The following is a 27,383-nucleotide window of genomic DNA, read 5'->3' as shown; positions in this document are numbered from 1 at the left end:
TCAAAGAACCAGCTTTCTATTACATTAATTTTATCTATAGTTTTTTTTTTTTTGCTATTTCATTTAGTTCTCTAATTTTTACTATTTCCTTTCTTCTTTTGACTTTGGGTAGCCTTTGTTCTTTTTCTAGTTCCTAAAGGTGTGATGTTAGGTTGTTTACTTGGGATCTGTCTTGTTTCTTACTATAAGCCTGTAATGATATAAACTTCCTCTTATTACTGCTTTCAGTGTATCCCAGAAATTTTGATATGTCCTCTCATTTTCACTTAATTAATTAATTTAATAGATACAGAGGGACAGATAGGGACAGACCAGGAGGAAGGTAGAGAGATGAGAAGCATCAGTTCTTCATTGCGGCACCTTAGTTCTTCATTGATTGCTTTTTCATATTTCCATTGACCAGAGGGGGGTGGTTCCAGCAAAGCAAGTGAACCCTTGCTCAGCCAGCAACCTTGGGCTTCAAGCCAGTGACCTTTGGGTTCAAGCCAACAACCATGGGATCATGTCTATGATCCTACGCTCAAGCTTGCAGCCCCACGCTCAAGCCGGTGACTTCGAGTTTGGAACCTGGGTCCTCTGCATCCCATTCCGATGCTCTATCCACTGTGCCACTGCCTGGTCAGGCTTGTATTGTCATTTTCACATGTCTGTATATATCTTTTTTTTTTTTTTTTTTTTTTTTTTTTCATTTTTCTGAAGCTGGAAACAGGGAGAGACAGTCAGACAGACTCCCGCATGCACCCGACCGGGATCCACCCGGCACGCCCACCAGGGGCGACGCTCTGCCCACCAGGGGGCGATGCTCTGCCCATCCTGGGCGTCGCCATGTTGCGACCAGAGCCACTCTAGCGCCTGGGGCAGAGGCCACAGAGCCATCCCCAGCGCCCGGGCCATCTTTGCTCCAATGGAGCCTTGGCTGCAGGAGGGGAAGAGAGAGACAGAGAGGAAAGCGCGGCGGAGGGGTGGAGAAGCAAATGGGCGCTTCTCCTGTGTGCCCTGGCCGGGAATTGAACCCGGGTCCTCCGCACGCTAGGCCGACGCTCTACCGCTGAGCCAACCGGCCAGGGCCTGTATATATCTTTTTATCTCTGCTTTTATTTCTTCTTTAACCCAGTCATTTTTAAAAAGTATGTTGTTTAATTTCCACAGTTTTGTGGGTTTCTTTACTTCCTTTCTACAGTTGAATTTTAATTTCAAAGCCTTAGGATTAGAAAATATGATTGGTATAATTTCAGTCTTCCTGAATGTGTTGATACTAGTTTTGTGGCCCAACATATGGTCTATCCTTGAGTATGTTCCCTACACACTGGAGAAGAATGTATAATCTGATGTTTTGGGATGAAATGTCGTATAAATGTCTATTTACCCATTTGGTTCAGAGTGTCATTTAAGGCTGATATTTCTTTGTTGATTTTCTGTTTGGATGACCTATTTAAAGCCATCAACGGTGTGTTGAAATCTCCACGTATGATTGTATTTTTGTCTGTTTTTCTTTTTAGATCATATATTTTGGTGCTCCCTGCTTCAGTGCATTTATATTAAGAAGTGTTATATCTTCTCAATACACTTGATCCCCTTTATCATAATGAAATGTACATCTTTTCTCTGGTTACTTTTGTTGTCTTGAAGTCAGCATTGTCAGATATGAGTATGGCTACACCTGCTTTTCTTTGGATATTATTTCCTTGGAGAATAGTTTCTAGCCTTTCACTTTGAATCTACTTTTATCCTTGCAGCTTAGCAGTGTCTCTGAAGGCAGCATATGTTTGAGTTTTGCTTTTTGATTCAATCTGCTGTTCTGTGCCTCTTTATTGGTGAGTTCAGTCCCTTTACATTTATGGTAATTGTTGACACTTTAGGATTTCCTATAGCCATTTTATGTTTTGTTTTCTGGTAGCTTTGTGTCTTTTTTTTTTTTTTTTTTTACAGAGGCAGAGATAGACAGGGACAGACAGACAGGAACAGAGAGAGATGAGAAGCATCAATCATTAGTTTCTCGTTGCGCGTTGCGACTTCTTAGTTGTTCATTGATTGCTTTCTCACATGTGCCTTGACCGCGGGCCTTCAGCAGACCGAGTAACCCCCTGCTGGAGCCAGCAACCTTGGGTTCAAGCTGGTGAGCTCTTTGCTCAAGCCAGATGAGCCCGCGCTCAAGCTGGCGACCTCGGGGTCTCGAACCTGGGTCCTTCCGCATCCCAGTCCGACGCTCTATCCACTGCGCCACCACCTGGTCAGGCTAGCTTTGTGTCTTGTTTGGTTCTTCTCTATTTTGTTTCTGTTGTTTTTGTTTGGTGATATTACATACTTCTTTCCCTTGTTTCTTCTTTTTTAAGATGTGTGTGTTAGTAGTGGCTTTTTCTGTGTTTGGTTACCATTAGGTTAAGAAAAAAAAATGTTCATATGTGCAAGAATCCTTTGTCATATGAGTGCTTCTGCACTCCATCCTCCTTTTCTACTGCAGATTTTTTTTTTTTTTTTTTTTTTTACAGAGAAAGAGAGAGATAGGGACAGACAGACAGGAACGGAGAGAGATGAAAGGCAACAATCATTAGTTTTTCGTTGCGACATCCTAGTTGTTCATTGATTGCTTTCTCATATGTGCCTTGACCGTGGGGCTACAGCAGACCGAATAACTCCTTGCTTGAGCTAGCGACCTTGGGTCCAAGCTGGTGAGCTTTGTTCAAGCCAGATGAGCCCGCGCTCAAGCTGACGACCTTGGGGTCTCGAACCTGGGTCCTCCTCATCCCAGTCCGATGCTCTGTCCACTGCACCACTGCCTGATCAGGCACTACTGAGCTCTTTATCCTCTTCTTTTTTATGTTATTGTTGTCACAGATTAGCCTTGTTTTTATTGTTACCTTGTTGGAGCTTTTACTTGTAGTTTTAATTTGTTTTGTTTTTTGTATCTGGTAGAATAAGTTCTTTGAGTATTTCATGTAGTGGGAGTTTTCTGGTGATAAATTCCCTCAGCTTCTATATGTCTGTAAAAGTTTTCATTTCTCCTTCATATTTGAAGGATAACTTTTTCTTTTTAAATTATTTTATTTATTTTTTACAGAGATAGAGAGAGTCAGAGAGAGGGATAGACAGGGACAGACAGACAGGAACGGAGGGAGATGAGAAGCATCAATCCTTAGTTTTTCGTTGCGACACCTTAGTTGTTCATTGATTGCTTTCTCATATGTGCCTTTACCGTGGGGCTACAGCAGACCAAATAACTCCTTGCTTGAGCCAGCGACCTTGGGTCCAAGCTGGTGACCTTTGCTCAAGCCAGATGAGCCCGCGCTCAAGCTGGCGACTTCGGGGTCTCGAACCTGGGTCCTCCACATCCTAGTCTGATGCTCCATCCACTGCGCCACCTCCTGGTCAGGCTGAAGGATAACTTTGATGGATATATAGTATTCTTGGCTGGTAATTCCCTCTCTTTTAGTACTTTGAATGTTTTGGGTACACTCTCTTCTGGCTTGTAGAGTTTCTGCTGAGAAGTTGGATGATAACCTAATGGACTTTCTTTTGTATGTTATGGTCATCTTTTCCCTAGTTGTCTTGGGATTCTTTCTTTGTCATTGATTTTTTTTTTTTATAAATAAATTTTTATTTTAATGGGGTGACATCAATAAATCAGGGTACATACATTCAAAGAAAATATTTCCAGGTTATCTTGTCATTTAGTTCTGTTGCATACCCATCACCCGAAGAGAGATTATCCTCCGCCACCCTCCATCTAGTTCTCTCTGTACCCCTCCCCGTCCCCCTCTCCCTCCTTCCCTCCCCCCACCCCCCGTAACCACCACACTCCCATCCATGCCTCTTAGTCTTGCTTTTATGTCCCACCAATGTATGGAATCCTGCAGTTCCTGTTTTTTTCTGATTCGCTTATTTCACCCCGCACAATGCTACCAAGACTCCACCATTCCGCTGTAAGTGATCCGATGTCATCATTTCTCCTGTTTTGTCATTGATTTTTGACAATTTTATTACGATGTACGTTAGAGTAGGTCTGTTTGGGTTGCGGTAACTCAGCATTCTGTTTGCTTCTTGAATTTGAGGATCTCTTTCCATAGGTTTGGAAAATTCTCATGAATTATTTGTTTGAGTAGTCTCTCAATTCTCTTCTCCCTCTTCTGATATACCTATTATTCTTATATTGCTTTTTCTGATGTAGTCAGACAATTCTTGTAGAGCTCTCTGTTTCTTTAATTTGTGAGTCCCTCTCCTCTTCTTTCTGTAGCATTTCTAGTTGCCTGTCTTTGGTGTCACTGATTTTTTCCGCTGTTTTGCTTGTTCTATTAGCTAAACTTGCTGCTTCTGTCTTCAGTTCACGTATTGAGTTAATCTCTGTTTTTAAGTTTCAGTTTCCTTGGTGAAATATTCGTTTTGTTCATTAATTTGTTTTCTGAGGTCAATAAGTTGCCTATTGGTATCTTCTTACATCTCATTGAGTATTTCCAGAATTTCAATTTTAAATTCACTATCATTTAACTCCAAGGCTTCCATGTGATTGAAAATTTTTTTTTGGAGATTTTTAAATTTTATTTCTGAACATGTCTTTCTTGTGTAGCCATGGTATTTGATTTCTTTTCTGATGGCATTTGAGAGTGGTATTGTTAAGAACCCTAACAAAAAATATCAACTAAAAAATTAAAAAATTTTAAAAAGTACAATAAAAAAATATAAACATTTTAAAAATTAGGACAAATGAAAAAAAAACACAGGAAAAAAGATCAAAAGCAAACAAAGAAATCAAAAACCAAAACACCCACCAAAAATAAGAATAAAAGTACAAAAATTAAAAGAATCAAATTCAAAAATGAAAAAGAAAAAAGAATAAGGAGAAAAAAAGGAAAAGTTGAGGGGAAAGGAAAAATAAATTTCCATTTTGGGAGGTTTCTTCCAGTAGATGTCACTGTATTAGAACTTTTAGCTCTGTGAAGTTTCTGGTCTCTTGTTGAGATTTTGCTGTCACAATGATATAGGCGGGGCCACGGTCATGTTGGTGGGTGGGGTGTGTTGTGAGGGCTTTACAGCTTTAGCCCTTCAGCCTTTGGCTTTACAGCTCTAACAATGGTGAGTTAGAGGACTTCCGGTACTCCTTCCCCTGTCTCATCAGACCTGAGGACCAGATGTGGAGCAGCTCTGTTTTGGGGGGAGAGACAGGCTTTGGAGAGCTAGCTTTGGGGTTTGTCTCTGCTACTCTTGGTACCATGAGGTGCAGGAGGCAGGGTCTCTGAGGCTGGGAACTGCACTTAAGCTTTTTCTGTCTCTGCTCAGTGCGGGCTGCAGGCAGACTGTGGAAACACTGGCTATGACCCCATGCTCTGGCCACTGGATTTATCTCTCTTCTGTCCCGCTGTCTCACTGCTCCTCCTGGCAGAAGGAGACCCAGTTATTCTGAGTTTCCCTCTCCATACCCCTCAGACAAAATCCAGAGAGCCTGAGCTTCCCTCCTCCGATAGTCCAGCAGAGAAAAAGAAAAACTCAGTCACTTCAGGTTTGTCTCCTCTCCTCTCCAAAGCCCTCCACAAGTGCCTTTTATCTCCCAGCCCCCTTCTGTCCCCATCCCACCTTTAGTCCCACCGTTAGTCATTTGGTGGGTGGATCTTTCCGGTGTGCCTGCGAGCCCAGCTGGGGTTCCTTTGCTGTGTTATAGGTGTTCTATTTGTTGAAATTTCAAGGAGAGAGATCAAGAGTATCTCTCATGCTCCCATTACTCTGATGTCCCTTACACCTTTTTGTTAGTGATCCCACTTAAATGTAGAATGTCACCTTCTCTGTTTATCCGTCAGTATTCTTTGACTGTTTGATTTTCTGTAATGTTTTCCCATAATTCTTTGATTTGTTATAGCTTCTTTTGGTTCCTCAGCTTCTTAGATTATTTTGGAAATATGTTATAAGATTTCTTAGGCTTGAGATCTTCCTCTTGGTTTGGTTAATCAGCTAGGTTTCTACCCTAATTCATTTGAGATCAGGTTTGTACACAGGGTGGACAAAGGCGAGGATAGCAACCTGTGTGAAAGTCTCGAAATGTAAACATGGTTCTCTTCAGGCTTTTCAGTTCCCGTTTACCTTCTCAGAGGGCATAGTGATCCTTGGAAGACCTCTCCTAAGGCACCTTTTAGAGCCTGACAGTTTTAAACTCCATTGAACTATATATGTTTATTTTAATACTATTACCACTAATACCCAGAGCAACATGGAATGGAGGATGTCCCTGAATCTCCTCACATGTCTACTTCCTCTCAAGACATTATTTCTTTGGATATCTGTTTAGGTTAGGAGTAGAGTGAATATCTTTGAATTTAGGTCTCTTAATTTCTTTACTCCCCAGATAATCATTCTTCATTCAGTGACCTTTAAAGACAACCATAAGACTGAGAGTGTGACGCTCCTCATTATATCAGCATGGAACCATCCAGTGAAACTCCCTTTCCTTCCTCCTCTCAGTGCAGGAGGTGTCAAATTTTTAGTTTGGTTCTAATAAAAAAAAAGTAAAGGGAAATTCTGAGCTGTTTAACATAGAAAGAACTACAGTGTTCTGGAGGACTATGGATGACAGAATTTTTGAAGCTGAAGAGAACCAGAATGCTGGTTTCCCATTTTATAACTGAAAATTTTTTCTAGTATTTTGGGGTCATATTAAATTTTCTATTAATTTTTGCATAATTGACATAGTGGCTCTTTAAGTCCTATGCGTCTCAGTTATTTGATGTGCAATATTAAATCCTTTCACTGTAGTTTGAGTGGCATATTTTTCTTATACTGTAATATTTTTAACTAGATACTGTTTGTTTAAAGGAAAATCATTGATTTTGTAGTGTAATTGTGCTAATCATCTATGTAACTGGCTTTTCTTACTGTCTCCAGTGGTTTTTCTGTCAGTCTCATCTGTTACCATTTGCAAATAATGACCAAAAAACACCTTCTTTTTATTATTAATGCCTATAATCTTGTTTGATTGACTTTACTAGTCTTTCTAAAACAATGAATGTTACATGGTGATGAAACTTTCTTGGTGTTGATTTTAAAGAGAATGCCAATAGTGTTTTACCATTAACCATTAGGCTTTTTTTGAGGGAGGATAATCTGATTTTTTTCTGAATTGAACAGGCCAAACAGAACGCGTTTGTGAAGCAGAGTCCAGCCAGGGTTTTTTTGGTTTGAAGATTTATTTTTTAACCTTGACCATGATGTCCTCAGAGACATGAAAAGTGGTCTCTGTAGATTTTCTGGAAGATGCAATCACTTTTCTATTTAATAACTGTGAGTCAAGAAGTAACTTGGAGTTTAGGTTCCAGTTTTATAGAGGAGGAGAAATATCTTTGTACCGTGCTGTTCTCTTTTTGATCAGTTTTTCTATTTTAACGGCTTATTGGATCTCCAAATATAAGATACAAGTCTTCTGTGGCTCTAGCGCTCCTGTAACTGAGTATGGGCCATGGTAGTTGTTCAAGAAGTCTTAGACATTATTATTTACATTATTTTGTTATAACTATTATTTTTTTATAACTGACTAATTTTAGAGAAAGAGGAAGCAGGGTTGGGGGTGGGGAGAGAGACATGAATTTGTTGTTTCATTTACTTATGCATTCAGTGCCCTGACCAGGGATGGAACCCGCATCCTTGGCTTATCGGAACAATGCTCAAACCAACTGAGCTACCTGTCTAGGGTATTACTGTTCTCACTCTTCATATTCTTTTCTCTTTCTTGTCTTAGTCATTGGCATCACCATATTCTTAGTTACCGAGCCAGAAACACAGCAGTTTAAAATTTTGTTGATTCATTCTTTTACTGATTAATGCAATTTACAAAACTTCATTTTGTGCCTATTGTGTGCCAATCAACTGTTTTATTTGCTAGAAATCAGGCAGTGAATAAGGGAGATTGCTTTCTCGGAACTTGCATGCTAGTGAGGGGGCTTGTACAATATACAACATACAGGCTAATAAGGTCATTGTAGTTATAGGCAAATTAAGTACTTTGAAAAATCAAGATTTGGCCCCGACGGGTGGCCTAGTTGAATAGAGTGGTGTTGTCTTGGTGTGTGGAGGTTGTGGGTTCGATCCCTGGTCAGCGTATATATGAGAAGCAACCAATGAGTGCACAACTAAAGGGAACAATTGGGTGGACTGACAGTTGATGCTTCCTTCTCTCTCTCTCTCTCTCCCCCCCCACTCTACCCCCTCTTTTTTCCTCCCTATCTCTTTTCTTGCAGATCAATGGAAAATTAAAAAAAAAATCAAGATGTGATATTGAGTGCTAGGGAAAAAAGGTTGATTCTTTAAGTGGAGTGTGTATTATTAGATCCTCTGAGAAACAGATTAAATGCACAAAGATTTTGAGGAAGGGTTAATAAAATGCATAATATAAAATTTATTATTTTTAGTGTGTACTTTTTGGCATTAAATGTACTTACATTGTGCAACCATCCATATCTAGAATTTTTTCATTTTTCTCAACTGAAACTTTATACCCATTTAATACTTCCATTTCCCCTCGCACTTGGCAACTACTATTTTACTTTCTGTCTCTGAATTTGACTACTCTAGGTAGTCAATCATAAAAAGTATTTGTAAAACTACATTGACAAACTAAATGGCTTGTTTCACTTTATCATCAAACTGTCAGAACTTCCTTTTTTTAGGAATTTTTTTAGAGCAGCTTCCTTTTTATTCTCTGAAGACTTTACTCTTATTTTTTAAATTAAGTTGTTTTTTGTTACGTAAAAAAATATCTTTATTTTGAGAGAGGGAGAGAGAGAGACAGGAAGAGAGTAAGTGAGGGAGGGAAGAGAGTAAGTGAGGGAGGAGAGAGATGAGAAGCATCAACACATAGTTGTATCACTTTAGTTGTTCGTTGATTGCTTCACATACATGCCTTGACTGGAGGGGCTGTAGCCCAGCCAGTGATCCCTTGCTCAAGCCAGCAACCTTGGGCTCATGTTGATAATCCCCTGCTCAAACCAGCAATCCCCTAATCAAGCTGACTAGCCTGCACTCAAGCCAGCGACCTCAGGGTTTCGAGCCTGGGACCTCAGCATCCCAGATTGACATCCACTGTGCCACCACCGATCAGGCTAGATTAGAAAGGATTTTGTAAATTGTGGTAAAGAGTTTGGATTTTTTTTTTTTTGAGATATTTGGAAACCACTTGGAAAATTTTTAGCAGGATTATACTATCTGATTTATAGTCTTAGAGTACACCCAGTTTACTGAATACAAATGAATTGTTAGTAAAACTGAGAAAATTAGGAACCTGTTCCAATAGCACCCTGGTCGGCAAACTGCGGCTCATGACCCACATACGGCTCTTCGGTCCCTTGAGTGTGGCTCTTCCACAAAATACCATGTGTGAGCGCTACCTCAGTAAGGAATGTACCTACCTATATAGTTTAAGTTTTAAAAATTTGGCTCTCCAAAGAAATTTCAGTCGTTGTCTGTTGACTAATGAGTTTGCCTACCATTGCAATAGCACAAGCAAAAAATTATGATAACTTGGGCTAACGATGGTATCAGTGGGTATTTCCTATCACAAGTTTAACAAAATCTTAGTAATTGTTTTCACACAATATTAGCAGATGATCCAACTACAATGCAACCATGATGATGTAACTTTTTAGTTTTAGATTTTTTTTAAGGTTTGCTCATTGTCTTACATTTTAAAATGTCTTGCCTCTTTGCTCCAGCTATACCCCACCTGTACTGTTAACCCCTCATCCCCTCGTCTGATAGTTATTTATCCTTCAAATTATGGATTCCTTCCTCAAGCCTTCCCCATTTATCATCCTTAATAATCTTGATTAGGTGTCCTTGTAGTGTCTTCACTTTGGCACCTTGTAATATGTATTTGTCTCTTTCCTCAATCTGTGACTTCTTTGAAGGTTAGCACTGTGAGTGTATTTTGTAATTTTGATTTTAGAATGTTAGTATGTTGATCCAGTGCCCTGGCTGGCAAACTGCGGCTCGCGAGCCACATGCAGCTCTTTGGCCCCTTGAGTGTGGCTCTTCCACAAAATACCACGTGTGGGCGCTACCTCAGTAAGCAGTGTATCTACCTATATAGTTTAAGTTTAAAAAATTTGACTCTCAAAAGAAATTTTTTTTTTTTGTATTTTTCTGAAGCTGGAAACGGGGAGGCAGTCAGACAGACTCCCGCATGCACCCGACCGTGATCCACCCGGCACACCCACCAGGGGGTGATGCTCTGCCCATCCGGGCGTCGCTCTGTTGCGACCAGAGCCAGTCTAGCGCCTGAGGCAGAGGCCATGGAGCCATCCCCAGCGCCCGGGCCATCTTGCCCGGGCCATCTTTGCTCCAATGGAGCCTTGGCTGCGGGAGGGGAAGAGAGAGACAGAGAGGAAGGAGAGGGGGAGGGGTGGAGAAGCAGATGGGCGCTTCTCCTGTGTGCCCTGGCCGGGAATTGAACCCAGGACTTCCACACGCCAGGCTGACGCTCTACCACTGAGCCAACTGGCCAGGGCCTCAAAAGAAATTTCAATCGTTGTACTGTTGCTGTTTGGCTCTATTGACTAATGAATTTGCCGACCACTGATCCAGTGTTTCTTGGAGTTCCTGTTATGGATCATAGACCTGCTGGAACTTTTGGTTCAACAAATGCATAGTGTTAATGCATTTTTGCATGATTTTTATCTTGGAAGTCCTTTACACTGTCTTAGTTTCTTCTGTGCTCTGATAACACTATATCTATACTTACCTCTTTTATTTGTAATTTATTTCATCTTGATTCCCTTGCTTAACAAGAATTCAAATGCATCTTTTAGTGATAGGTAATAGTCTATTTTCTGAACTTTATTGTCAGCTCAGGGTAGCTTGCCCTGACAGTTGGTATTTTTTCACATTATTTTGTATCTAGCTTCCTAAAAGAAGTTGAGTTTAAGTCTTGGCAGTTCCACAATAGTTATTCTGAGTGAAACTTCCTCCTATTAGAGTAAAAATCTCTCTTTAAGAAATTTAGTTTATTTAGGGTATTTTGCTAATGCAGTTATGAGCCTAGAATGACGCCTATTGGGAGAAAATATCTTGCTAATGAAATTTTGACTGTTTGGAATTCGTAATAAAGTATATTATGCTTTCATCTAGCTATAAGTGTTGGTGGGTATTAAAGCTGTTAGGCAGTAGGAGAGAGTATTCTGTCAGGCACTTGATTGATTATTCTTAACTGGCTCATAGTAAAATAAATACCAGTAAAAGAGAATTAAAAAGTTAAAACATGCCCAAAGTAATATTCCTGTTGTGCAAATATTCATTTTGTCCAGCTTAATTATATGACAAAGAAATATAATGGATATATTTCCAGATCATTTTCTGACAATATCAAACTTTTATAGAAAAATGTAAAACTATCTTACGGATTTTTTTTTTTTTAATTTATTCATTTTAGAGAGAGAGAGAGAGAGACAGGGGGGAGGAACTGGAAGCATCAACTCCCATATGTGCCTTGACCAGGCAAGCCCAGGGTTTTGAACCGGCGACCTCAGCATTTCCAGGTCGACGCTTTATCCACTGCGCCACCACAGGTCAGGCCTCTTACGGATTTTTAAAAAATCCGTAAGATTTTCCTTTAGCATTCCATAAAATTAATCATCAAATTTTATTTATTATGTAATTATAGTTATCATTGGTAGTGAAGGCTCAATAATAATGAGTGTTTTTAAGCCAGTTTAGAAGTAGAAGTGACTATATGTTACTCTTCCCCTACCTTAGGCACTAAATTAGCTCGGTTGATTTCAGTGTCATTCCCAAATAGGGTTTGTTGGGTGGATCCTGGTCAGGGCGCATATGAGAGTCTGTCTCACTATCTCCCCTCCTTTCACTTAAAAAAAAAAAAAAAAAAAAGACTGTATTATAAAAAAGAAGTAGAGTTTATCGAAGTTAGATTCGTAATCTTAATGGGGTTTTTTACCCCCGCTTCTGCTAATATGAATTTAATTATAGTGTAATTTGCCAAATTCTAACCCTTTTCATTTTTGAAAGTTAGCATGTTTAGCTATTTTGCTTTTTTCATGCAAGGTTTGGTCATGATTAATACTACAATAATATCAGGAGTAATTGGTATGCTGCCATCACACTGATAGCAAAAAAAAAATAATTGAATTAAAGCAGTACAAAGAGAGAGTAGTATTAGGGTTTCAGTATTGAAGTAATCTTTTATTTATTTATTTATGGTAGGGACAGAGTCAGAGAGAGGGACAGACAGACAGGAAGGGAGAGAGATGAGAAACATCAATTCTTCATTGCAGTTCCTTAATTGTTCATCAACTGCTCTCTCATATGTACCCTGACTGAGGGGCCACAGCGGACCAAGCCAGTGACCCTGGGCTCAAGCTGGCGAGCCCTTCCCAAACCAGACGAGCCTGTGCTCAAACCGGCGATCCCGGGGTCCCAAACCCGGGTCATCCACATCCCAGCCCAATGCCCCATCGCCACCGCCTGGCCAGGCTATTTATTTATTTATTTAGTAGTTTTCCAAAGTGAGAAGCAGGGTTGGGGTGGTGTGGGGTGGATGGCAGGCAGACAGACTACCACATGAGCCTGACCAGGATCCACCTGGCATTCCCACCAGGGGGGCGATGCTATGCCCATCTGGGGCGTTGCTCTGTTGCAGCTGGATTCATTCTAACTCCTGAGGTGGAGGCCATGGAGTCATCCTCAGTGCCTGGGCCAACTTTGCTCCAATGGAGCCTCAGCTGCAGGAGGGGAAGAGAGAGATGGAGAGAAAGGAGAGGGGGAAGGGTGGAGAAGCACATGGGTGCTTCTCCTGTGTGCCCTGACTGGGAATTGAACCCGGGGCTTTCACACTCTGGGCCAATGCGCTACCGCTGAGCCAGCCGGCCAGGGCCACCTTTTATTTTATTCATTCATTCATTAGCTCACTCATTCATTTATTTATTTATTTTTAATTTAAGTGAGAGGAGTGGAGATAGACTCCCTCATGGGCCCCAATGGGGATCCACCCAGCGACCCTCATCTGAGGCCAATGCTCATAACCAAGCTATTTTTAGCACTTCAGGCAGAGGCTCCATAGAGCCATCCGCAGTGCCTGGGGCCAACAATTGACCCATAGCTACAGGAGAGGAAGGAGGGCAGTAGGAGAAGGGAAAATAAGCAGATGGTCGCTTCTCCTGTGTGCCCTAATCGGGAATGGAGCCCGGGACTTCCACATACTGGTTCAATACTCTACCACTGAGCCAACCAGCTTGCAACAGTCTTATCTAGAACATACTTGCTGTCTTTGTAAATTAGATCAGTCAGTAATTTTTAGATGCAAAAGACTAGATTATGATTTTAGCAAATAGTTCGGAACCGTCTTTATTGATCCTGTTAGTTTTTCTGGCTTTTCAGTTAAAAAATGTAGCAATATATATATATATAAATAAATAAATAAATAAATATATATATATATATATATTTTTTTTTTGGGTTAATTTTAGTGAGAGAGGAAGGGAGAGAGAGAGTGAGAGAGACAGGAACATCGAGCTCCTCCTGCATGTACCCTTACCGGGGATCGAACTGGCAACCTCTGAGCTTTAGGATAATGCTTGAATCAACCAAGCTATCTGGCCAGGCAGCACTGGTATTTTATTTATTTATATATTTTTTGTGAACTTACTCCACCCTTTTTTTCTCAGTTCAAAATGGAGCATGAATTTGTACTTGGGTGGTGGGAACATCTCAGATAATAGGGAATGTTACATAACTCACAGAATAGTTACTGTTGTATACCAACACATTGCACACACCATACACCACCTGTCTGCCTTCTCCTTCAACCCTCCAATTAAGCAGGGAAAAAATATCACCAAAAACCAGAGCAGAGTTAACCATAAAGGGTTCCTTGTTTTGGCTTCAGGGTACAAACTGATGGAAAAGAAATTGAATTTAGTAAATTATGCTATGAATCATTTCTTTATAAATTCACTTATGGATTCCTATTCTCAGAATTTATCTGTACTTTTGGCAACTTTTCATTGCCTCTCAGGGTCTCCATTACCAAGACCCACAGGGTGATTTAGTAATTAAGGCTAAGGAATCTAAGGCAATTTTTTTCCTTCAGCATATACAGCTAGTGCTCGACTTAACGACCACGAATGGTTCCACGGTCTAACACGATTTGGTCATAAGTTGAGTGGGCTATATGTATAGTACTGTGAAATGATGTTATAAAAATCTTTAAGTCATATTTTATCATAATTTTCTTTTTTTTAAAAAATGAAATAATTGTTTTATTTGCGATATAACCCCTTCAAGCTCATTTTATTAATTATTATTTCAATTGATTGTGATAGTTTGGATATTTATACAGTATATAATTATATATATATATATTTTGTTGTTGTTGTATTTTTCTAAAGTTGGAAACGGGGAGGCAGTCAGACAGACTCCCGCATGCGCCCGACCAGGATCCATCCGGGCACGCCCACCAGGGGGCGATGCTCTGCCCATCTGGGGCGTCGCTCTGTTGCAACCAGAGCCATTCTAGCGCCTGAAGCAGAGGCCACAGAGCCATCCTCAGCACCCCGGCCAACTTTGCTGCAATGGAGTCTTGGCTGCGGGAGGGGAAGAGAGAGAGAGAGAGGAAGGAGAGGGGGAGGGGTGGAGAAGCAGATGGGTGCTTCTCCTGTGTGCCCTGGCCGGGAATCGAACCCGGGACTCCTGCACACCAGGCCGATGCTCTACCACCGACCCAACCGGCCAGGGCATTATCATAATTTTCTTTCATTATTGTTATATATCATAATTTTCTTTGTTCATTTTATGCCATTTGTATCATCTCTACACCATTTTGTTTCTTATTTTTACATTCGTCAGATTTAAGTAAAACACTGCATTACCAGTACAACTGGTTTAATATTTGCAAAGACTATTTCCTCTTGGTAGACATCTTGGGAGGGGTTTGATGAAAAATATCCAAGACACAAAACACAAATTGCTATACCGAGTCTGGGATAACAGTTGAAATGGTGAACACGGAGATGGTAGTGCTGCTGGAAGCTGGTCTGCATTGTCATACGCTCAGCTGGGCCACGCTTGCACTGCCAGACGCGAGCAGTCGTGGCTAGCTATTGTGGTCGTAAAGTCGAATGATCGGAAGTTGCAAAGGTTGTAAGTCGATCAATATTTGTACTCTTCTCAGAGATTCAAGTCAACACAAATTCTGGGAGATACGGACTTCTGGAGGAACCCTAGATCTTTCTGAATGACATGATTTTAAATGCTGATCAAATGTTATCTGATGTCCAGAAAACTTGATGCTTGCCCTCTTAGTTTTTTTTTGGCAACAGTTTTCTTGAGTACAAAGCACAACACCATAGAATTTTTCCTTTGTAAGGGTGCATTTCAGTGGTTTTCACAATATTCAGAGTTGAACAACCATCACCACAATTTTAAAACATTTTCAGTTCACTGAAAATAAACCCTATGCTCTTTGGCTATAATACCTCATTGCTTCTAATATCCCAATGCTAGGCAATCATAATCTACTTTCTATCTCTGTAGATTTGCCTATTCTGGACATTTCTTATAAAAAGAATCTTAACATATGTAGTCTTTTGTGACTGGTTTCTTTTACTTAGCTTAGTATTTTTGAGGTTCATATCATGTTGTAGCATGAATCAGTACTCGTATTTCTTTTAATTAGTGAGTAATAAACCATTATATGAATTTACTTATTCATCTTTTGTTGGACATTTATGTTGTTTACATTTTTTTGGCTGTTATGACTAATGGTGCTATGAATATTTGTGTGTAGGGTTTCATTTCTCCTTGGTGTATACCTAGAAATGGAATTGCTGGATTATATGGAAAATCTGTGTTTAATCTTTTGAGGAACTGCCAAACTGCTTTCCAAAGTGCCAACATCATTTTACATTCCCATCAGCCACATATGAGGGTTTTTTGTTTTTGTTTTTTTAAGAGACAGAGAGAGAGAGAGAGTCAGAAAGAGGGACAGATAGGGACAGACAGACAGGAACGGAGAGAGATGAGAAGCATCAATTATCAGTTTTTCATTGCAACACCTTAGTTGTTCATTGATTGCTTTCTCATATGTGCCTTGACCATGGGCCTTCAGCAGACTGAGTAAACCCCTTGCTCAAGCCAGCGACCTTGGGTCCAAGCTGGTGAGCTTTTTGCTCAAACCAGATGAGCCCGCGCTCAAGGTGGCGACCTCGGGGTCTCGAACCTGGGTCCTCTGTATCCCAGTCCGACGTTCTATCCACTGTGCCACTGCCTGGTCAGGCGTATGAGGGTTCTTTGGCAACACTTATCATTATCTGTATTTTCTGTGAAAGCCACCGTAGTGGGCCCCCTGAATCTTAATCACATGTACGTGTGCCTTATCATTGTAACTTCTGTTTTCTTGAATTTAATTATGGTGATTGCTGTCGGATAGGCTGCCTTTTGTAAGTTGAGCATTGTTGTGACTGTAGATATAAGGTCACTCATTTTTATGTTCCTCCATCATTGCTTATCCAGCTGCACTCCAGACAGCGCCTGATGGCTGATCTTGGACACAGCAACTCCTGGCTTTGTCAATAATGACAGTAGAAGATAGAGATTTTTGTTAATAGAAGTAAACTGTTTCTTTTTAAAATTACAGTCATATGTTCTGATAATAGTTAAATACTGAAATAAAGTGGGAGACCTGTGAGGTTGTATATTCCTATAACTGTCATTTGTGGAGAAGGAAAAAAACTTTCTATAAATGTTCCTTAATCCCCTTTTAGAAGATAGTTAAAAAAATTTTTTTTTCATTTTTCCAAAGCTGGAAACAGGGAGGCAGTCAGACAGACCCCCGCATGCGCCCGACCAGGATCCAGCCGGCATGCCCACCAGGGGGCTATACTTTGCCCCTCTGGGGCATCGCTCTGTTGCATCCAGAGCCATTCTAGCGCCTGAGGCAGAGGCCACAGAGCCATCCCCAGCGCCCGGGCCATCTTTGCTCCAATGGAGGCTTGGCTGCCGGAGGGGAAGAGAGAGACAGAGAGGAAGGAGAGGGGGAGGGGTGGAGAAGCAAATGGGCGCCTCTCTTGTGTGCCCTGTCCGGGAATCGAACCTGGGACTCCTGCACGCTGGGCCGACGCTCTACTGCTGAGCCAACCGGCCAGGGCCAGAAGATAGTTTAAATGTGCATGTTAAGTACAAAACTAATCTATGGTGTTAGAGGTTAGGATAATGGTTTAAAATTCCTGGTGGGGTGAAGTGACTGGAAAGGGATTTCTGTGGAGCTGGTTATCTTATGTTTTCTTTATTTTAAGGTTTTCGGTTAGTTATATAGATATGTTCACTTTGTGAGAATTCATTGAATATGTGTGTCTATATTATACTTCAGTGAAAACTTTAGGTACACATGTTAACATTGTTTATCATATTTTACACTACTAGAGTTCTTTTTTTAAATTTATTGGTTTTTAATTTTATTTATTTTGTCACAGTGACAGAGAGTCAAAGAGAGGGACAGACAGGAAGGGAGAGAGATGAGAAGCATCAATTTTTTGTTGCGTCACCTTAGTTGTTTGTTCATTGCCTTCTCATATGTGCCTTGACTGGGGAGGGGGTTTGGGGGGATGGCTACTGCATACTGAGTGACCCCTTGCTCGAGCCAGCGACCTTGGGCTCAAGCTGGTGAACCTTGCTCAAACCAGATGAGCCCGTGCTCAAGCTGGTGACCTCAGGGTCTTGAACCTGGGAACTCCATATCCCAGTCCAACGCTCTATCCCATGGGTCCCCAAACTTTTTACACAAGGGGCCAGTTCACTGTCCCTCAGACCGTTGGAGGTCCAGACTATAAAAAAAAACTATGAACAAATCCCTATGCACACTGCACATATCTTATTTTAAAGTAAAAAAACAAAACGGGAACAAATACAATATTTAAAATAAAGAAAAGTAAATTTAAATCAACAAACTGACCAGTATTTCAATGGGAACTATGGGCCTGCTTTTGGCTGAGATGGTCAATGTTCGGTTCCATATTTGTCACTGCTAGCCGTAACAAGTGATATGACGCGCTTCTGGAGCTGTGACGCGTGCATACCGCATCACCGGAAGTAGTACTGTACATGAGCGACGCTGCGCTTTGTAGCGCCGCCACATACAGTACTCCTGTGCTCATCTCACTGACCACCAGTGAAAGAGGTGCCCCTTCTGGAAGTGTGGTGGGGGCCGGATAAATGGCCTCAGGGGGCTGCAGTTTGGGGACCCCTGCTCTATCCACTGCACCACCGCCTGGTCAGGCTAGAATTCTTTTTTAAAATTGAATATATTGGGGTAACTTTGGTTAATAAAATTACATAGGTTTCAAGTGTCAGTAAATCTCTTTGTCACATTAACTACCTTTCTGATGAATATGTTCCATTTTAAGTCAAGATATTTACAACTTTTACATTATCATTGTTCTGATATGTACATTGCATTGATATAATGTTTTAATTTCAAGTACCAGAGGTTGAATGATTTTAATACTTACATTAGCTGTAGGAAGTTTGATTTTATGTTCTGCTCTGCAGCTTTGAATGAATCATCTTTAGCAACTGAACAGTCTTGACTTGAGTCTCCCTGTATATATCTAAAACTTTCTCAAGTGCAGTTGTTGTGCCTACCATATATCAGTAAGTTCAGACTCTCATGAGAGAATAGAGTAGTAGTATGAAGGAAAAAAAGGCCATGGGAAAGAAGCTGTATTCATTTTGGTTCATTATTTATAGTAATTTATCTAACATAATAACCACCTAAATGTTCAGGAATATTTAATATAATTATTATCACTTTAAAATGTAATACCAGCCCTGGCTGGTTGGCTCAGTGGTAGAGCGTTGGCCTGGCGTGCAGGAGTCCCGGGTTTGATTCCTGGCCAGGACACACAGGAGAAGCGCCCATTTGCTTCTCAACCCCTCCCCCTCTCCTTCCTCTCTGTCTCTCTCTTCCCCTCCTGCAGCCAAGGCTCCATTGGAGCAAAGTTGGCCCGGGTGCTGAGGATGGCTCTGTGGCCTCTGCCTCAGGCGCTAGAATGGCTCTGGTTGCAACAGAGCGACGCCCCAGATGGGCAGAGCATCGCCACCTGGTGGGCGTGCCGGGTGGATCCTGGTCGGGCGCATGCGGGAGTCTGTCTGCCTCCCCATTTCCAACTTCAGAAAAATATCAAAAAAAAATAATAGCCTGACCTGTGGTGGCGCAGTGGATAAAGCATCGACCTGGAAATGCTGAGGTCGCTGGTTCAAAACCCTGGGCTTGCCTGGTCAAGGCACATATGGGAGTTGATGCTTCCGGCTCCTCCCCCCCTTCTCTCTCTCTGTCTTTCCTCTCTCTCGGTCTCTCTCTCTCCTCTCTAAAAATGAATAAATAAAAAAAAAAATTAAAAAAAAAAAAGATTCTTTAATTTAAAAAATAATAATAATAATAATAAAGTAAAATGTAATACCAGGAGAAAAACATTGTTGACTAATCAAAGTCTTTTTAATTCTAATCCTTTTGTCTATTTTTACTGTAGTAGGTTTTGTAAAAGTTGTTGATTTTAACCAAATATGTATGTTGCTAAAGGTAGGGAGATACACATTAAGATCAGTTTTTTGGTTAACAGAAGTTTTCAAGTAAGCTTATATTCTGTGATCTTTATTTTGAAAAAATTGGGTATATGGGTAAAGGTAAAATAAAAATGGTTTTATAAGAGTAAATTGACTCATTACAGCCATTTTATATCCTGATGAGGAAAAGGCAATTTTGCCCTATTACAGGAATGTTTTTAGTGGAATTTGAGTACTCTTTAATTAAATAGTATAATAAAACACATTAACAATGTTTTTAATACCTAATTGTGTCTTCTAGGCCGTCCTTAAAGTTTCCCATGTTTCGATGGACTCCTGAATATAGCAAGCTATATACCTTAAAAGTGGATATGAAGAGTGAGATTCCTTCTGATGCACCAAAGACACAGGAGAGTCTGAAAGGGATCCTTTTGCATCCAGAGCCCATTGGGGCAGCCAAAAGTTTTCCTGCAGGAGTTGAGATGATTAATAGTAAAGTGGGGAATGAATTCTCTCATCTGTGTGATGATTCTCAAAAACAAGAGAAGGATATGAATGGTAACCAACAAGACCAAGAAAAAAGTGTTGTGAGGAAAAAACGCAAAAGCCAACAGGCTGGCCCTTCATACATGCAAAACTGTGTTAAAGAAAACCAGGGAATATTAGGATTGAGGCAACACCTAGAAGCACCAAGTGATGAAGACAATGATTCCTCTTTTAGTGATTGTCTTTCTTCTCCTTCATCTAGCCTGCATTTTGGAGATTCTGATACTGTGACTTCAGATGAGGATAAAGGAGTCTCTGTAAGACATTCCCAGGCAATTCTGAGTGCTAAAAGTAGAACTCATAGTGCACGGTCCCAAAAATGGCCTCCAACTGAGACAGAATCCGTTTCAGGATTGTTAATGAAAAGACCCTGTTTTCATAGTTCATTAAGGAGACTTCCATGCAGAAAGAGATTTGTAAAAAATAATTCCTCACAGAGGACACAGAAACAGAAAGAGAGGATATTAATGCAGAGAAAAAAACGGGAAGTGTTAGCCCGAAGAAAATATGCGTTGCTCCCCAGTTCTAGTAGTTCCAGTGAAAATGACCTCAGCAGTGAATCCTCTTCGAGCTCATCAACTGAAGGAGAAGATTTATTTGTTTCTACTAGTGAAAACCACCAGAACAATCCAGCTGTTCCCTCAGGTAAAAATGTTTCTTAAATTGAGTAAAACATGGAGGTTATCGCATCTTGTTTGTGCTTATTTTCTTCTACATTTTAGTGATATCACTGTATTTAGAAGACATATGAGGCTCTTTTAACTTTTATTTTTAAGCCATATAAATAAATGATCACCTGTGGTATTAAATCATGACTCCAGTTCTAAGCTAATAAATTTTAAAGTTTTCTGTTTTTCTGACATAAGTAAAGCCAGAGGTTTTAATTTTTTTAGAAAATCATTTTTACCATCTTATACCTATTAGACTATATTTTATGAGTTGATTTACAGTACAGTTTTTATTCTAGTACTTCTTTATTTAATATGTGTAATTTTACGAGTACTTTTTCAGATAGCTGTGTGATGGATTCTTTCACATTCAACCACAGTAAAAGCAATTTCAGTCGCTAAAAAAGACAAGTTAATATTCTTTTTCCTTTAAGTACTCTGTTCTTATTGTTTACTATTAACTTGTCATGTTCTTTATAACTGAAAAGTAATTTCATATACTTGAGAGGTAACTTTTATTCTAATACTTGAACACAAACATTAGGCTTGACAGTGCTCGGTAAAGCCTATGACTAATCAGCTAAAATTGAATTGATAAGAGGATGAGCTCAATTGCGCTCTTTCCCCTCAAGTACTGTTATATTTAACTAGGATGAGTTTATGTACCGTCTCTTAAGTATGTTCTATAGATATCATTTTACAGTTTGTTGTATTTTAAAAGAAATTGAAGTGAGCTTTAAGGAATAAAATCTGAACTGAGGTAAAAGATTAATTACTTTGACAGTATAAGAAGATGGGGGATAGGGAGAGCTCTTTAAAGGGCTAAGATTATGGGGATATTTTTGTTGTTGGTTTTGTTTTCAAATTATAAGAGAAAGTTTATTTAAAAAGTCACAGAGGGAGCGAGTCAGAGCCGCGCACAAACACACAAAAAAGTCACAGAGGTAATAGAAGTGAGCTAGCTGCGCTACATAGGCTTAGGAGAAGCTTAGCAGAGAGAAAGGCAAAGGTACATACCTGGGGGGCCGATGAGGGGAAAGGGCAAGGTTTTGGTGTCCTCTTGAGAGGGAGAAGGTGCCAGATTATAGCTTTTAATACTGACACCGTTATTCTCAGTCTTGGCCTAATGTCCTGCTTGTTAAAGGTAGAGCCTGCTATTTTACTGTGCAAATATGCCATTATTCCTGCTTTTCTCCTTTACGGGGTTCCTTTTTTTCCAGGATTCCTTTGCCAAACCCTGAACCAGTAACTTAGTTCTTAATTTTGTCTTAGCCATATTCAGTTCATTTTTTTTTAACTTACCATAATTGTTTTGAAAAGAGTTCACTGAGATAAGGTTTTGTGTTTTTTTTTAAGTGAGAGAAGGGGAGATAGACTCCCGCACGTACCCCTACTGGGATCTCCTCGCTAACTGTATCTGATGCTTGAATCAACCGAGCTATTATTAGTGTTTGAGGCCCACACGTGGACCACCCGACCTATCCTTAGCACCTGGGGCTGACATTTGAACCAATTGAGCCACTGCTTGTGGGAGGGGAAGAGGGAGAAGAAAGAGAAAGGTGGGAGGGGGCAGGGAGAGAAGCAGATGGTCGTTTCTCTTGTGTGCCCTGACTGGGAATTGAACCTGGGACATCCATACACTGGGCGGATCCTTTATCCACTGAGCCAACTGGCCAGGGCCTCCCTAAGGTCTTAAGAAAGAAGGAAGTGAGAATAGGAGTTGTCTTGCTTAATTGTCACATTTCACATTTTTCTCATTTGGTTAAAATGTGAGGAGTTTGGGCAGAGGGAGCAGCAGAGCCCAATTCTGCTTGATAAATTAGTGAGCCAGGGTAGTTGGTGGTATGAGGCAGAAGTTCCAAGGAGCTGATGTTTGTAGGAGGCAATTGAGTAAATCAAGGTCAGTATCAGTGTCTGTTTCTAGGAGGAAAGGAGTTCATATATTCTCAGGTATTCAAGATAAATGAAAACTCTAGAATTCATTTTAAAATCGTGTTTAATACTTATTGTAGCATTTGGTGTTTTATTACCTTTTTTGAAAGAATTACATTACTTAACCTACATTATTTTCAGACATTAACCTTAAATATTTGTCTCTGGAAATACAAATCCAGAAGTTGAAACCAAGGATTCCTGATGTTTTCTGGTTTCTAGACACCTGTTTTGTTTTAAACTAGTTTTTTGGGTTTTTAAGAACTTATTTGTTGATTTTAGAAGAGACAGAGAGAAAGGAGGGGGGTTATAGAAGCAGAAAGCATCAACTCATAGTTGCTTCTCATGTGTGCCTTGATCAGGCAAGATGGGGGTTTCAGACTGGTAACCTCAGCATTTCAGCTTAACACCTGATCCACTGTGCCACAACAGGCCAGGTTTTTGTTTTGTTAAATAATGATTTAGTGAGGTCGCCGGGTCGAAACCCTGGGCTTGCCCAGTCAAGGCACATATGGGAGTTGATGCTTCCTGCTCCTCCCCTCCCTCTCCCCCGCCTTCTCTAAAATAAATAAATAAAATCTTAAAAAAAAAATCAAGTATAAAAAAAAAATAATGATTTAGTAATATTCAAATGGTGTGGAATTTTAAAAGTACCAAGAAAGCATAAAATTTCTCTTTTCTTAGGTGCCAGTTTTATTACCCAGAAGTAATCAGTTAGCAGTTTCTCATCTCCTGAAGTTATGCTTGTCTCCTGAAGTAATTATCAATTTTAGAAAAAGAGGGATTGTTTAAGCACAAAACATGAGTATCTAAGTGAATTATTTATATAACCTCTAGTTACACAATCTGATCACAAAAAATTATATAAATTGAATTCTAATGCATTAGCTAGCTTTGTATCACGTTATCATTGGAATTTCAAAAATACTACATTTGTAGCCTGACCAGGAGGTGGCGCAGTGGATAGAGCGTCAGACTGGGATGCGGAAGGACCCAGGTTCGAGACCCCGAGGTCGCCAGCTTGAGTGCAGACTCATCTGGTTTGAGCAAAGCTCACCAGCTTGGACCCAATGTCGCTGGCTCAAGCAAGGGGTTACTCGGTCTGCTGAAGGCACATATGAGAAAGCAATCAATGAACAACTAAGGTGTTGCAACGCGCAATGAAAAACTAATGATTGATGCTTCTCATCTCTCTCCATTTCTGTCTGTCTGTCCCTGTCTATCCCTCTCTCTGACTCACTCTCTGTCTCTGTAAAAAACAAAAAACAAAAAACAAAACAAAACAAAATACTACATTTGTAGTTGACTTTGTTTAATAATGTTAGGTCATTATTTTTTATAAGCTTTTAAGGAAATTTCATGTTACATATACATGGAGAGAAATCACTAATGATGTTGATATGGAGATACAGATTTTCTCCTTGTAGAAAGGTAATGTTGGCCCTGACCGGTTGGCTCAGTGATAGAGTGTTGGCCCGGCATGTGGAAGTCCTGGGTTCAATTCCTGGTCAGGGCACACAGAAGAAATGACAATCTTCTTCTCCACCCCTCACTCTTCTCTCTCTGCCCCTTTTTTACCCCACTATTCCCCCTCTCTTTTCCCCTCTCTTCCCCCTCCCGCAGCCATGGCTCATTCGAGCAGGTTGGTCCTGGGTGCTGAGGAAGGCATCATGGTCTCACCTCAGATGCTAAAATAGCTCAGTTGCGGGAAATGGAACAGTGGCTCCAGATGGGCAGAGCATTGCCCCATAGGGGGCCTGTTGGGTGGATCCTGGTTGGGGTGCATGTGGGAGTCTGTCTCTCTGCCTCCTTGCCTCTCATTTAGTAATGATGATAATAAAAAGAATGGTACTGTCCAGTTGGGGAATTAAAATAAGGGAAGTTGTGGTTTTTTTAACCCAAGATTTATATATATAAAAATATATGATTTTTATATGTATGTTTTAAATATATTATTTTAGTTTTAAGTATATGATTCCCTTTGTACTACTACTTTAAGCTGCATTGTGTACACGATTATGAAGCAAGAATTAAAAAGGTGATTTGGAAATTGAATCTAGAATACTATTTTAAGTAGCCGCTTAAGTGCTGCTATTTTGTTCTCTCTGCTTATAAGCTATATTTATGCTGTTAAAAATATATCCTACACCTCAGTATGCCTCAGTATGTCTCTGTGTAATCTTTAGAACTTAGAAACTACTTCAAAAATTTGCACATCTCATAATTTTGAATCTTATTTTTTTCTGTTTAATTAGTATAAAATTTGCAGATATTCCAAAATATAAATATATTATGAAATATTTAAAAATAAATTTCTCCAAATCAGATCATCTTTTATTGCCTCTGATTTGTCAGTACCTGATTTGTTCTCCTCTTTGGAGTTTGTGTTGTAAAGAGAATGTGTTGTAAAGCCTTGTCATGGGCTTGTACCTCCTCTAGATACTGGCCAGCTTTTAAAGTAGTGCAAATGTCTGATTCTGTAGAGATGCATTAGATTTGAAATTCTAGGTTGCCAAGAAATATAGTACCTTTGCCTGACTTGCAGTGGCACAATGTACCAGTAGAGTGTCGACCTAGAATGCTGAGGTTGCTTGTTCAAAACCCTGGCTTGCCTGACCAGGAGGTGGCGCAGTGGATAGAGCGTCGGACTGGGATGCGGAAGGACCCAGGTTCGAGACCCCAAGGTCGCCAGCTTGAGTGCAGACTCATCTGGTTTGAGCAAAGCTCACCAGCTTGGACCCAAGGTCGCTGGCTCAAGCAAGGGGTTACTCGGTCTGCTGAAGGCCCATGGTCAAGGCACATATGAGAAAGTAATCAATGAACAACTAAGGTGTTGCAACGCGCAGTGGAAAAACTAATGATTGATGCTTCTCATCTCTCTCCATTCCTGTCTGTCTGTCCCTGTCTATCCCTCTCTCTGACTCACTCTCTGTCTCTGTAAAAAATAAAATAAAATTAAATAAATAAACACATAAATAAATAAATAAAAACCCTGGCTTGCCCACTCAAGGCACATATAAGAAGTAACTATGAGTGAGTTGATGCTTCCTGCCCCTTCCCACCCCCATTTCTCTCTCTTGCCTCTCTCTAAAGTCAATAAGTAAAATTTTTTTTAAAAAAAAAGAAAGAAGAAATAGTACCTTGGATGAAGAAATGTTGACTGCACACATTCAGCAATGAGAGTGTTGAACCATTTGTTGTCATTGTGCTAGGCAAGAGTTCAGTAAGTTGGATAAAAATAAATACAGGCCCTGATTGGTTAGCTCAGTGGTAGAGTGTCAGCCCATCGTGTAGATGTCCTAGGTTTGATTCTCAGTCAGGGCACACGAGAAGTGACCATCTGCTGCTCCACCCCTCTTCCTTCTCTCTCTTTTTTTCTCTCTCTTCTTTTACCACAGCCATGGCTTAATTGGTTCAAGCAAGTTGGCCCTGAGTGCTGAGGATGGCTTCCTGAAGCCTCAGCCTCGGGTGCTAAAAATAGCTGGGTTGCTGAGCATGGCCCCACATGAGTAGTGCACCTGCCCCAGATGGAGGTTGCCAGGTGGATCCCAGTCAAGGTGCATGCGGGAATCCCTCTGTCTTCCTTCCTCTCACTTGAAAAGAAAGAAGAAAAAAAAGAACGAAGTATAAGTGGAATACTTACACACTATTAGAAAATAATGATGAAAAAAGGGAGATCATTTACAAAAGCAGCAAAGAGAATAAAGTGCTATGAATAATCTTAATGGAGTATATTTGGCCTCTGTGAATAGTTACATTTATAATCAAACCAAATCCTACAGTTTTTCTGGAGATTTATAAAAGATGACTTTGATAGATAACAAGATATATTCTTGGATGAGAAAAATAAATATAAATATATATTTTTATATATAAAAAAATATTAGACATGTCAGGACTTCATTAGTGTTGCAGTGCCACTCCAGTCCAAATCTCAGACTTTTTTCCTTTACCCTTGATTATATGTATAATCATGAACAATAATTAGGAAAACCTGAATCTAGTAGGTATTAAAATAGTTATTTTAGTCTTTTCAACTAGTTATTTGGACAATTGTAGATTAACATGCAAGGAAGATGAGTTTAGATCTGATCTTTTACATCATGTCACACATAAAAGTTAAAATGGATTATAGACATAAATGTAAGAGCTAAACTAATAAATGTAAGAGCTAAACTATGCAACTTACAGAAGAAGCATAGGTAATATTTCAGTGACCTTCAGTTAGGCAGAATTTTTTTTTTGTATTTTTCTGAAGCTGGAAACGGGGAGAGACAGTCAGACAGACTCCCGCATGCGCCCAACTGGGATCCACCCGGCACGCCCACCAGGAGCAACGCTCTGCCCACCAGGGGGCGATGCTCTGCCCCTCTGGAGCTTCGCTCTGTCGTGACCAGAGCCACTCTAGCGCCTGGGGCAGAGGCCAAGGAGCCATCCCCAGCGCCTGGGCCATCTTTGCCCCAATGGAGCCTTGGCTGCAGGAGGGGAAGAGAGAGACAGAGAGAAAGGAGAGGGGGAAGGGTGGAGAAGCAAATGGGCGGTTCTCATATGTGCCCTGGCCAGGAATCGAACCGAGACTTCTGCACGCCAGGCTGATGCTCTACCACTGAGCTAACCGGCCAGGGCAGGCAGAAAATTTTAAAATATGTCACCAAAGACATGATTTATAGAAGGAATTGCACCTGACCTGTGGTGGCG

General features: G+C 40.4%; 1 protein-coding gene across 6 annotated transcripts in view; it reads left to right on the top strand.

Annotated features, from left to right (window-relative positions):
- RNF111 (ring finger protein 111) overlaps nt 1–27,383 on the top strand; it is a 123,581-nt gene that overhangs the window by 41,394 nt on the left and 54,804 nt on the right. For all 6 annotated transcript variants that reach the window (XM_066275604.1, XM_066275603.1, XM_066275611.1 and 3 more), the window contains exon 2: nt 19,841–20,730. In XM_066275604.1, coding sequence (XP_066131701.1) covers nt 19,860–20,730 — 871 coding nt within the window. In that variant the 5' untranslated portion in view covers nt 19,841–19,859. The remainder of the gene's footprint in view (nt 1–19,840; nt 20,731–27,383) is intronic.

The sequence above is a fragment of the Saccopteryx bilineata genome, chromosome 4 (genome assembly GCF_036850765.1).
Source record: "Saccopteryx bilineata isolate mSacBil1 chromosome 4, mSacBil1_pri_phased_curated, whole genome shotgun sequence".
NCBI lineage: Eukaryota > Metazoa > Chordata > Mammalia > Chiroptera > Emballonuridae > Saccopteryx > Saccopteryx bilineata.
The sequence above is the reverse complement of the archived record's forward strand: the minus strand, read 5'-3'. Positions and strand labels throughout refer to the sequence as shown.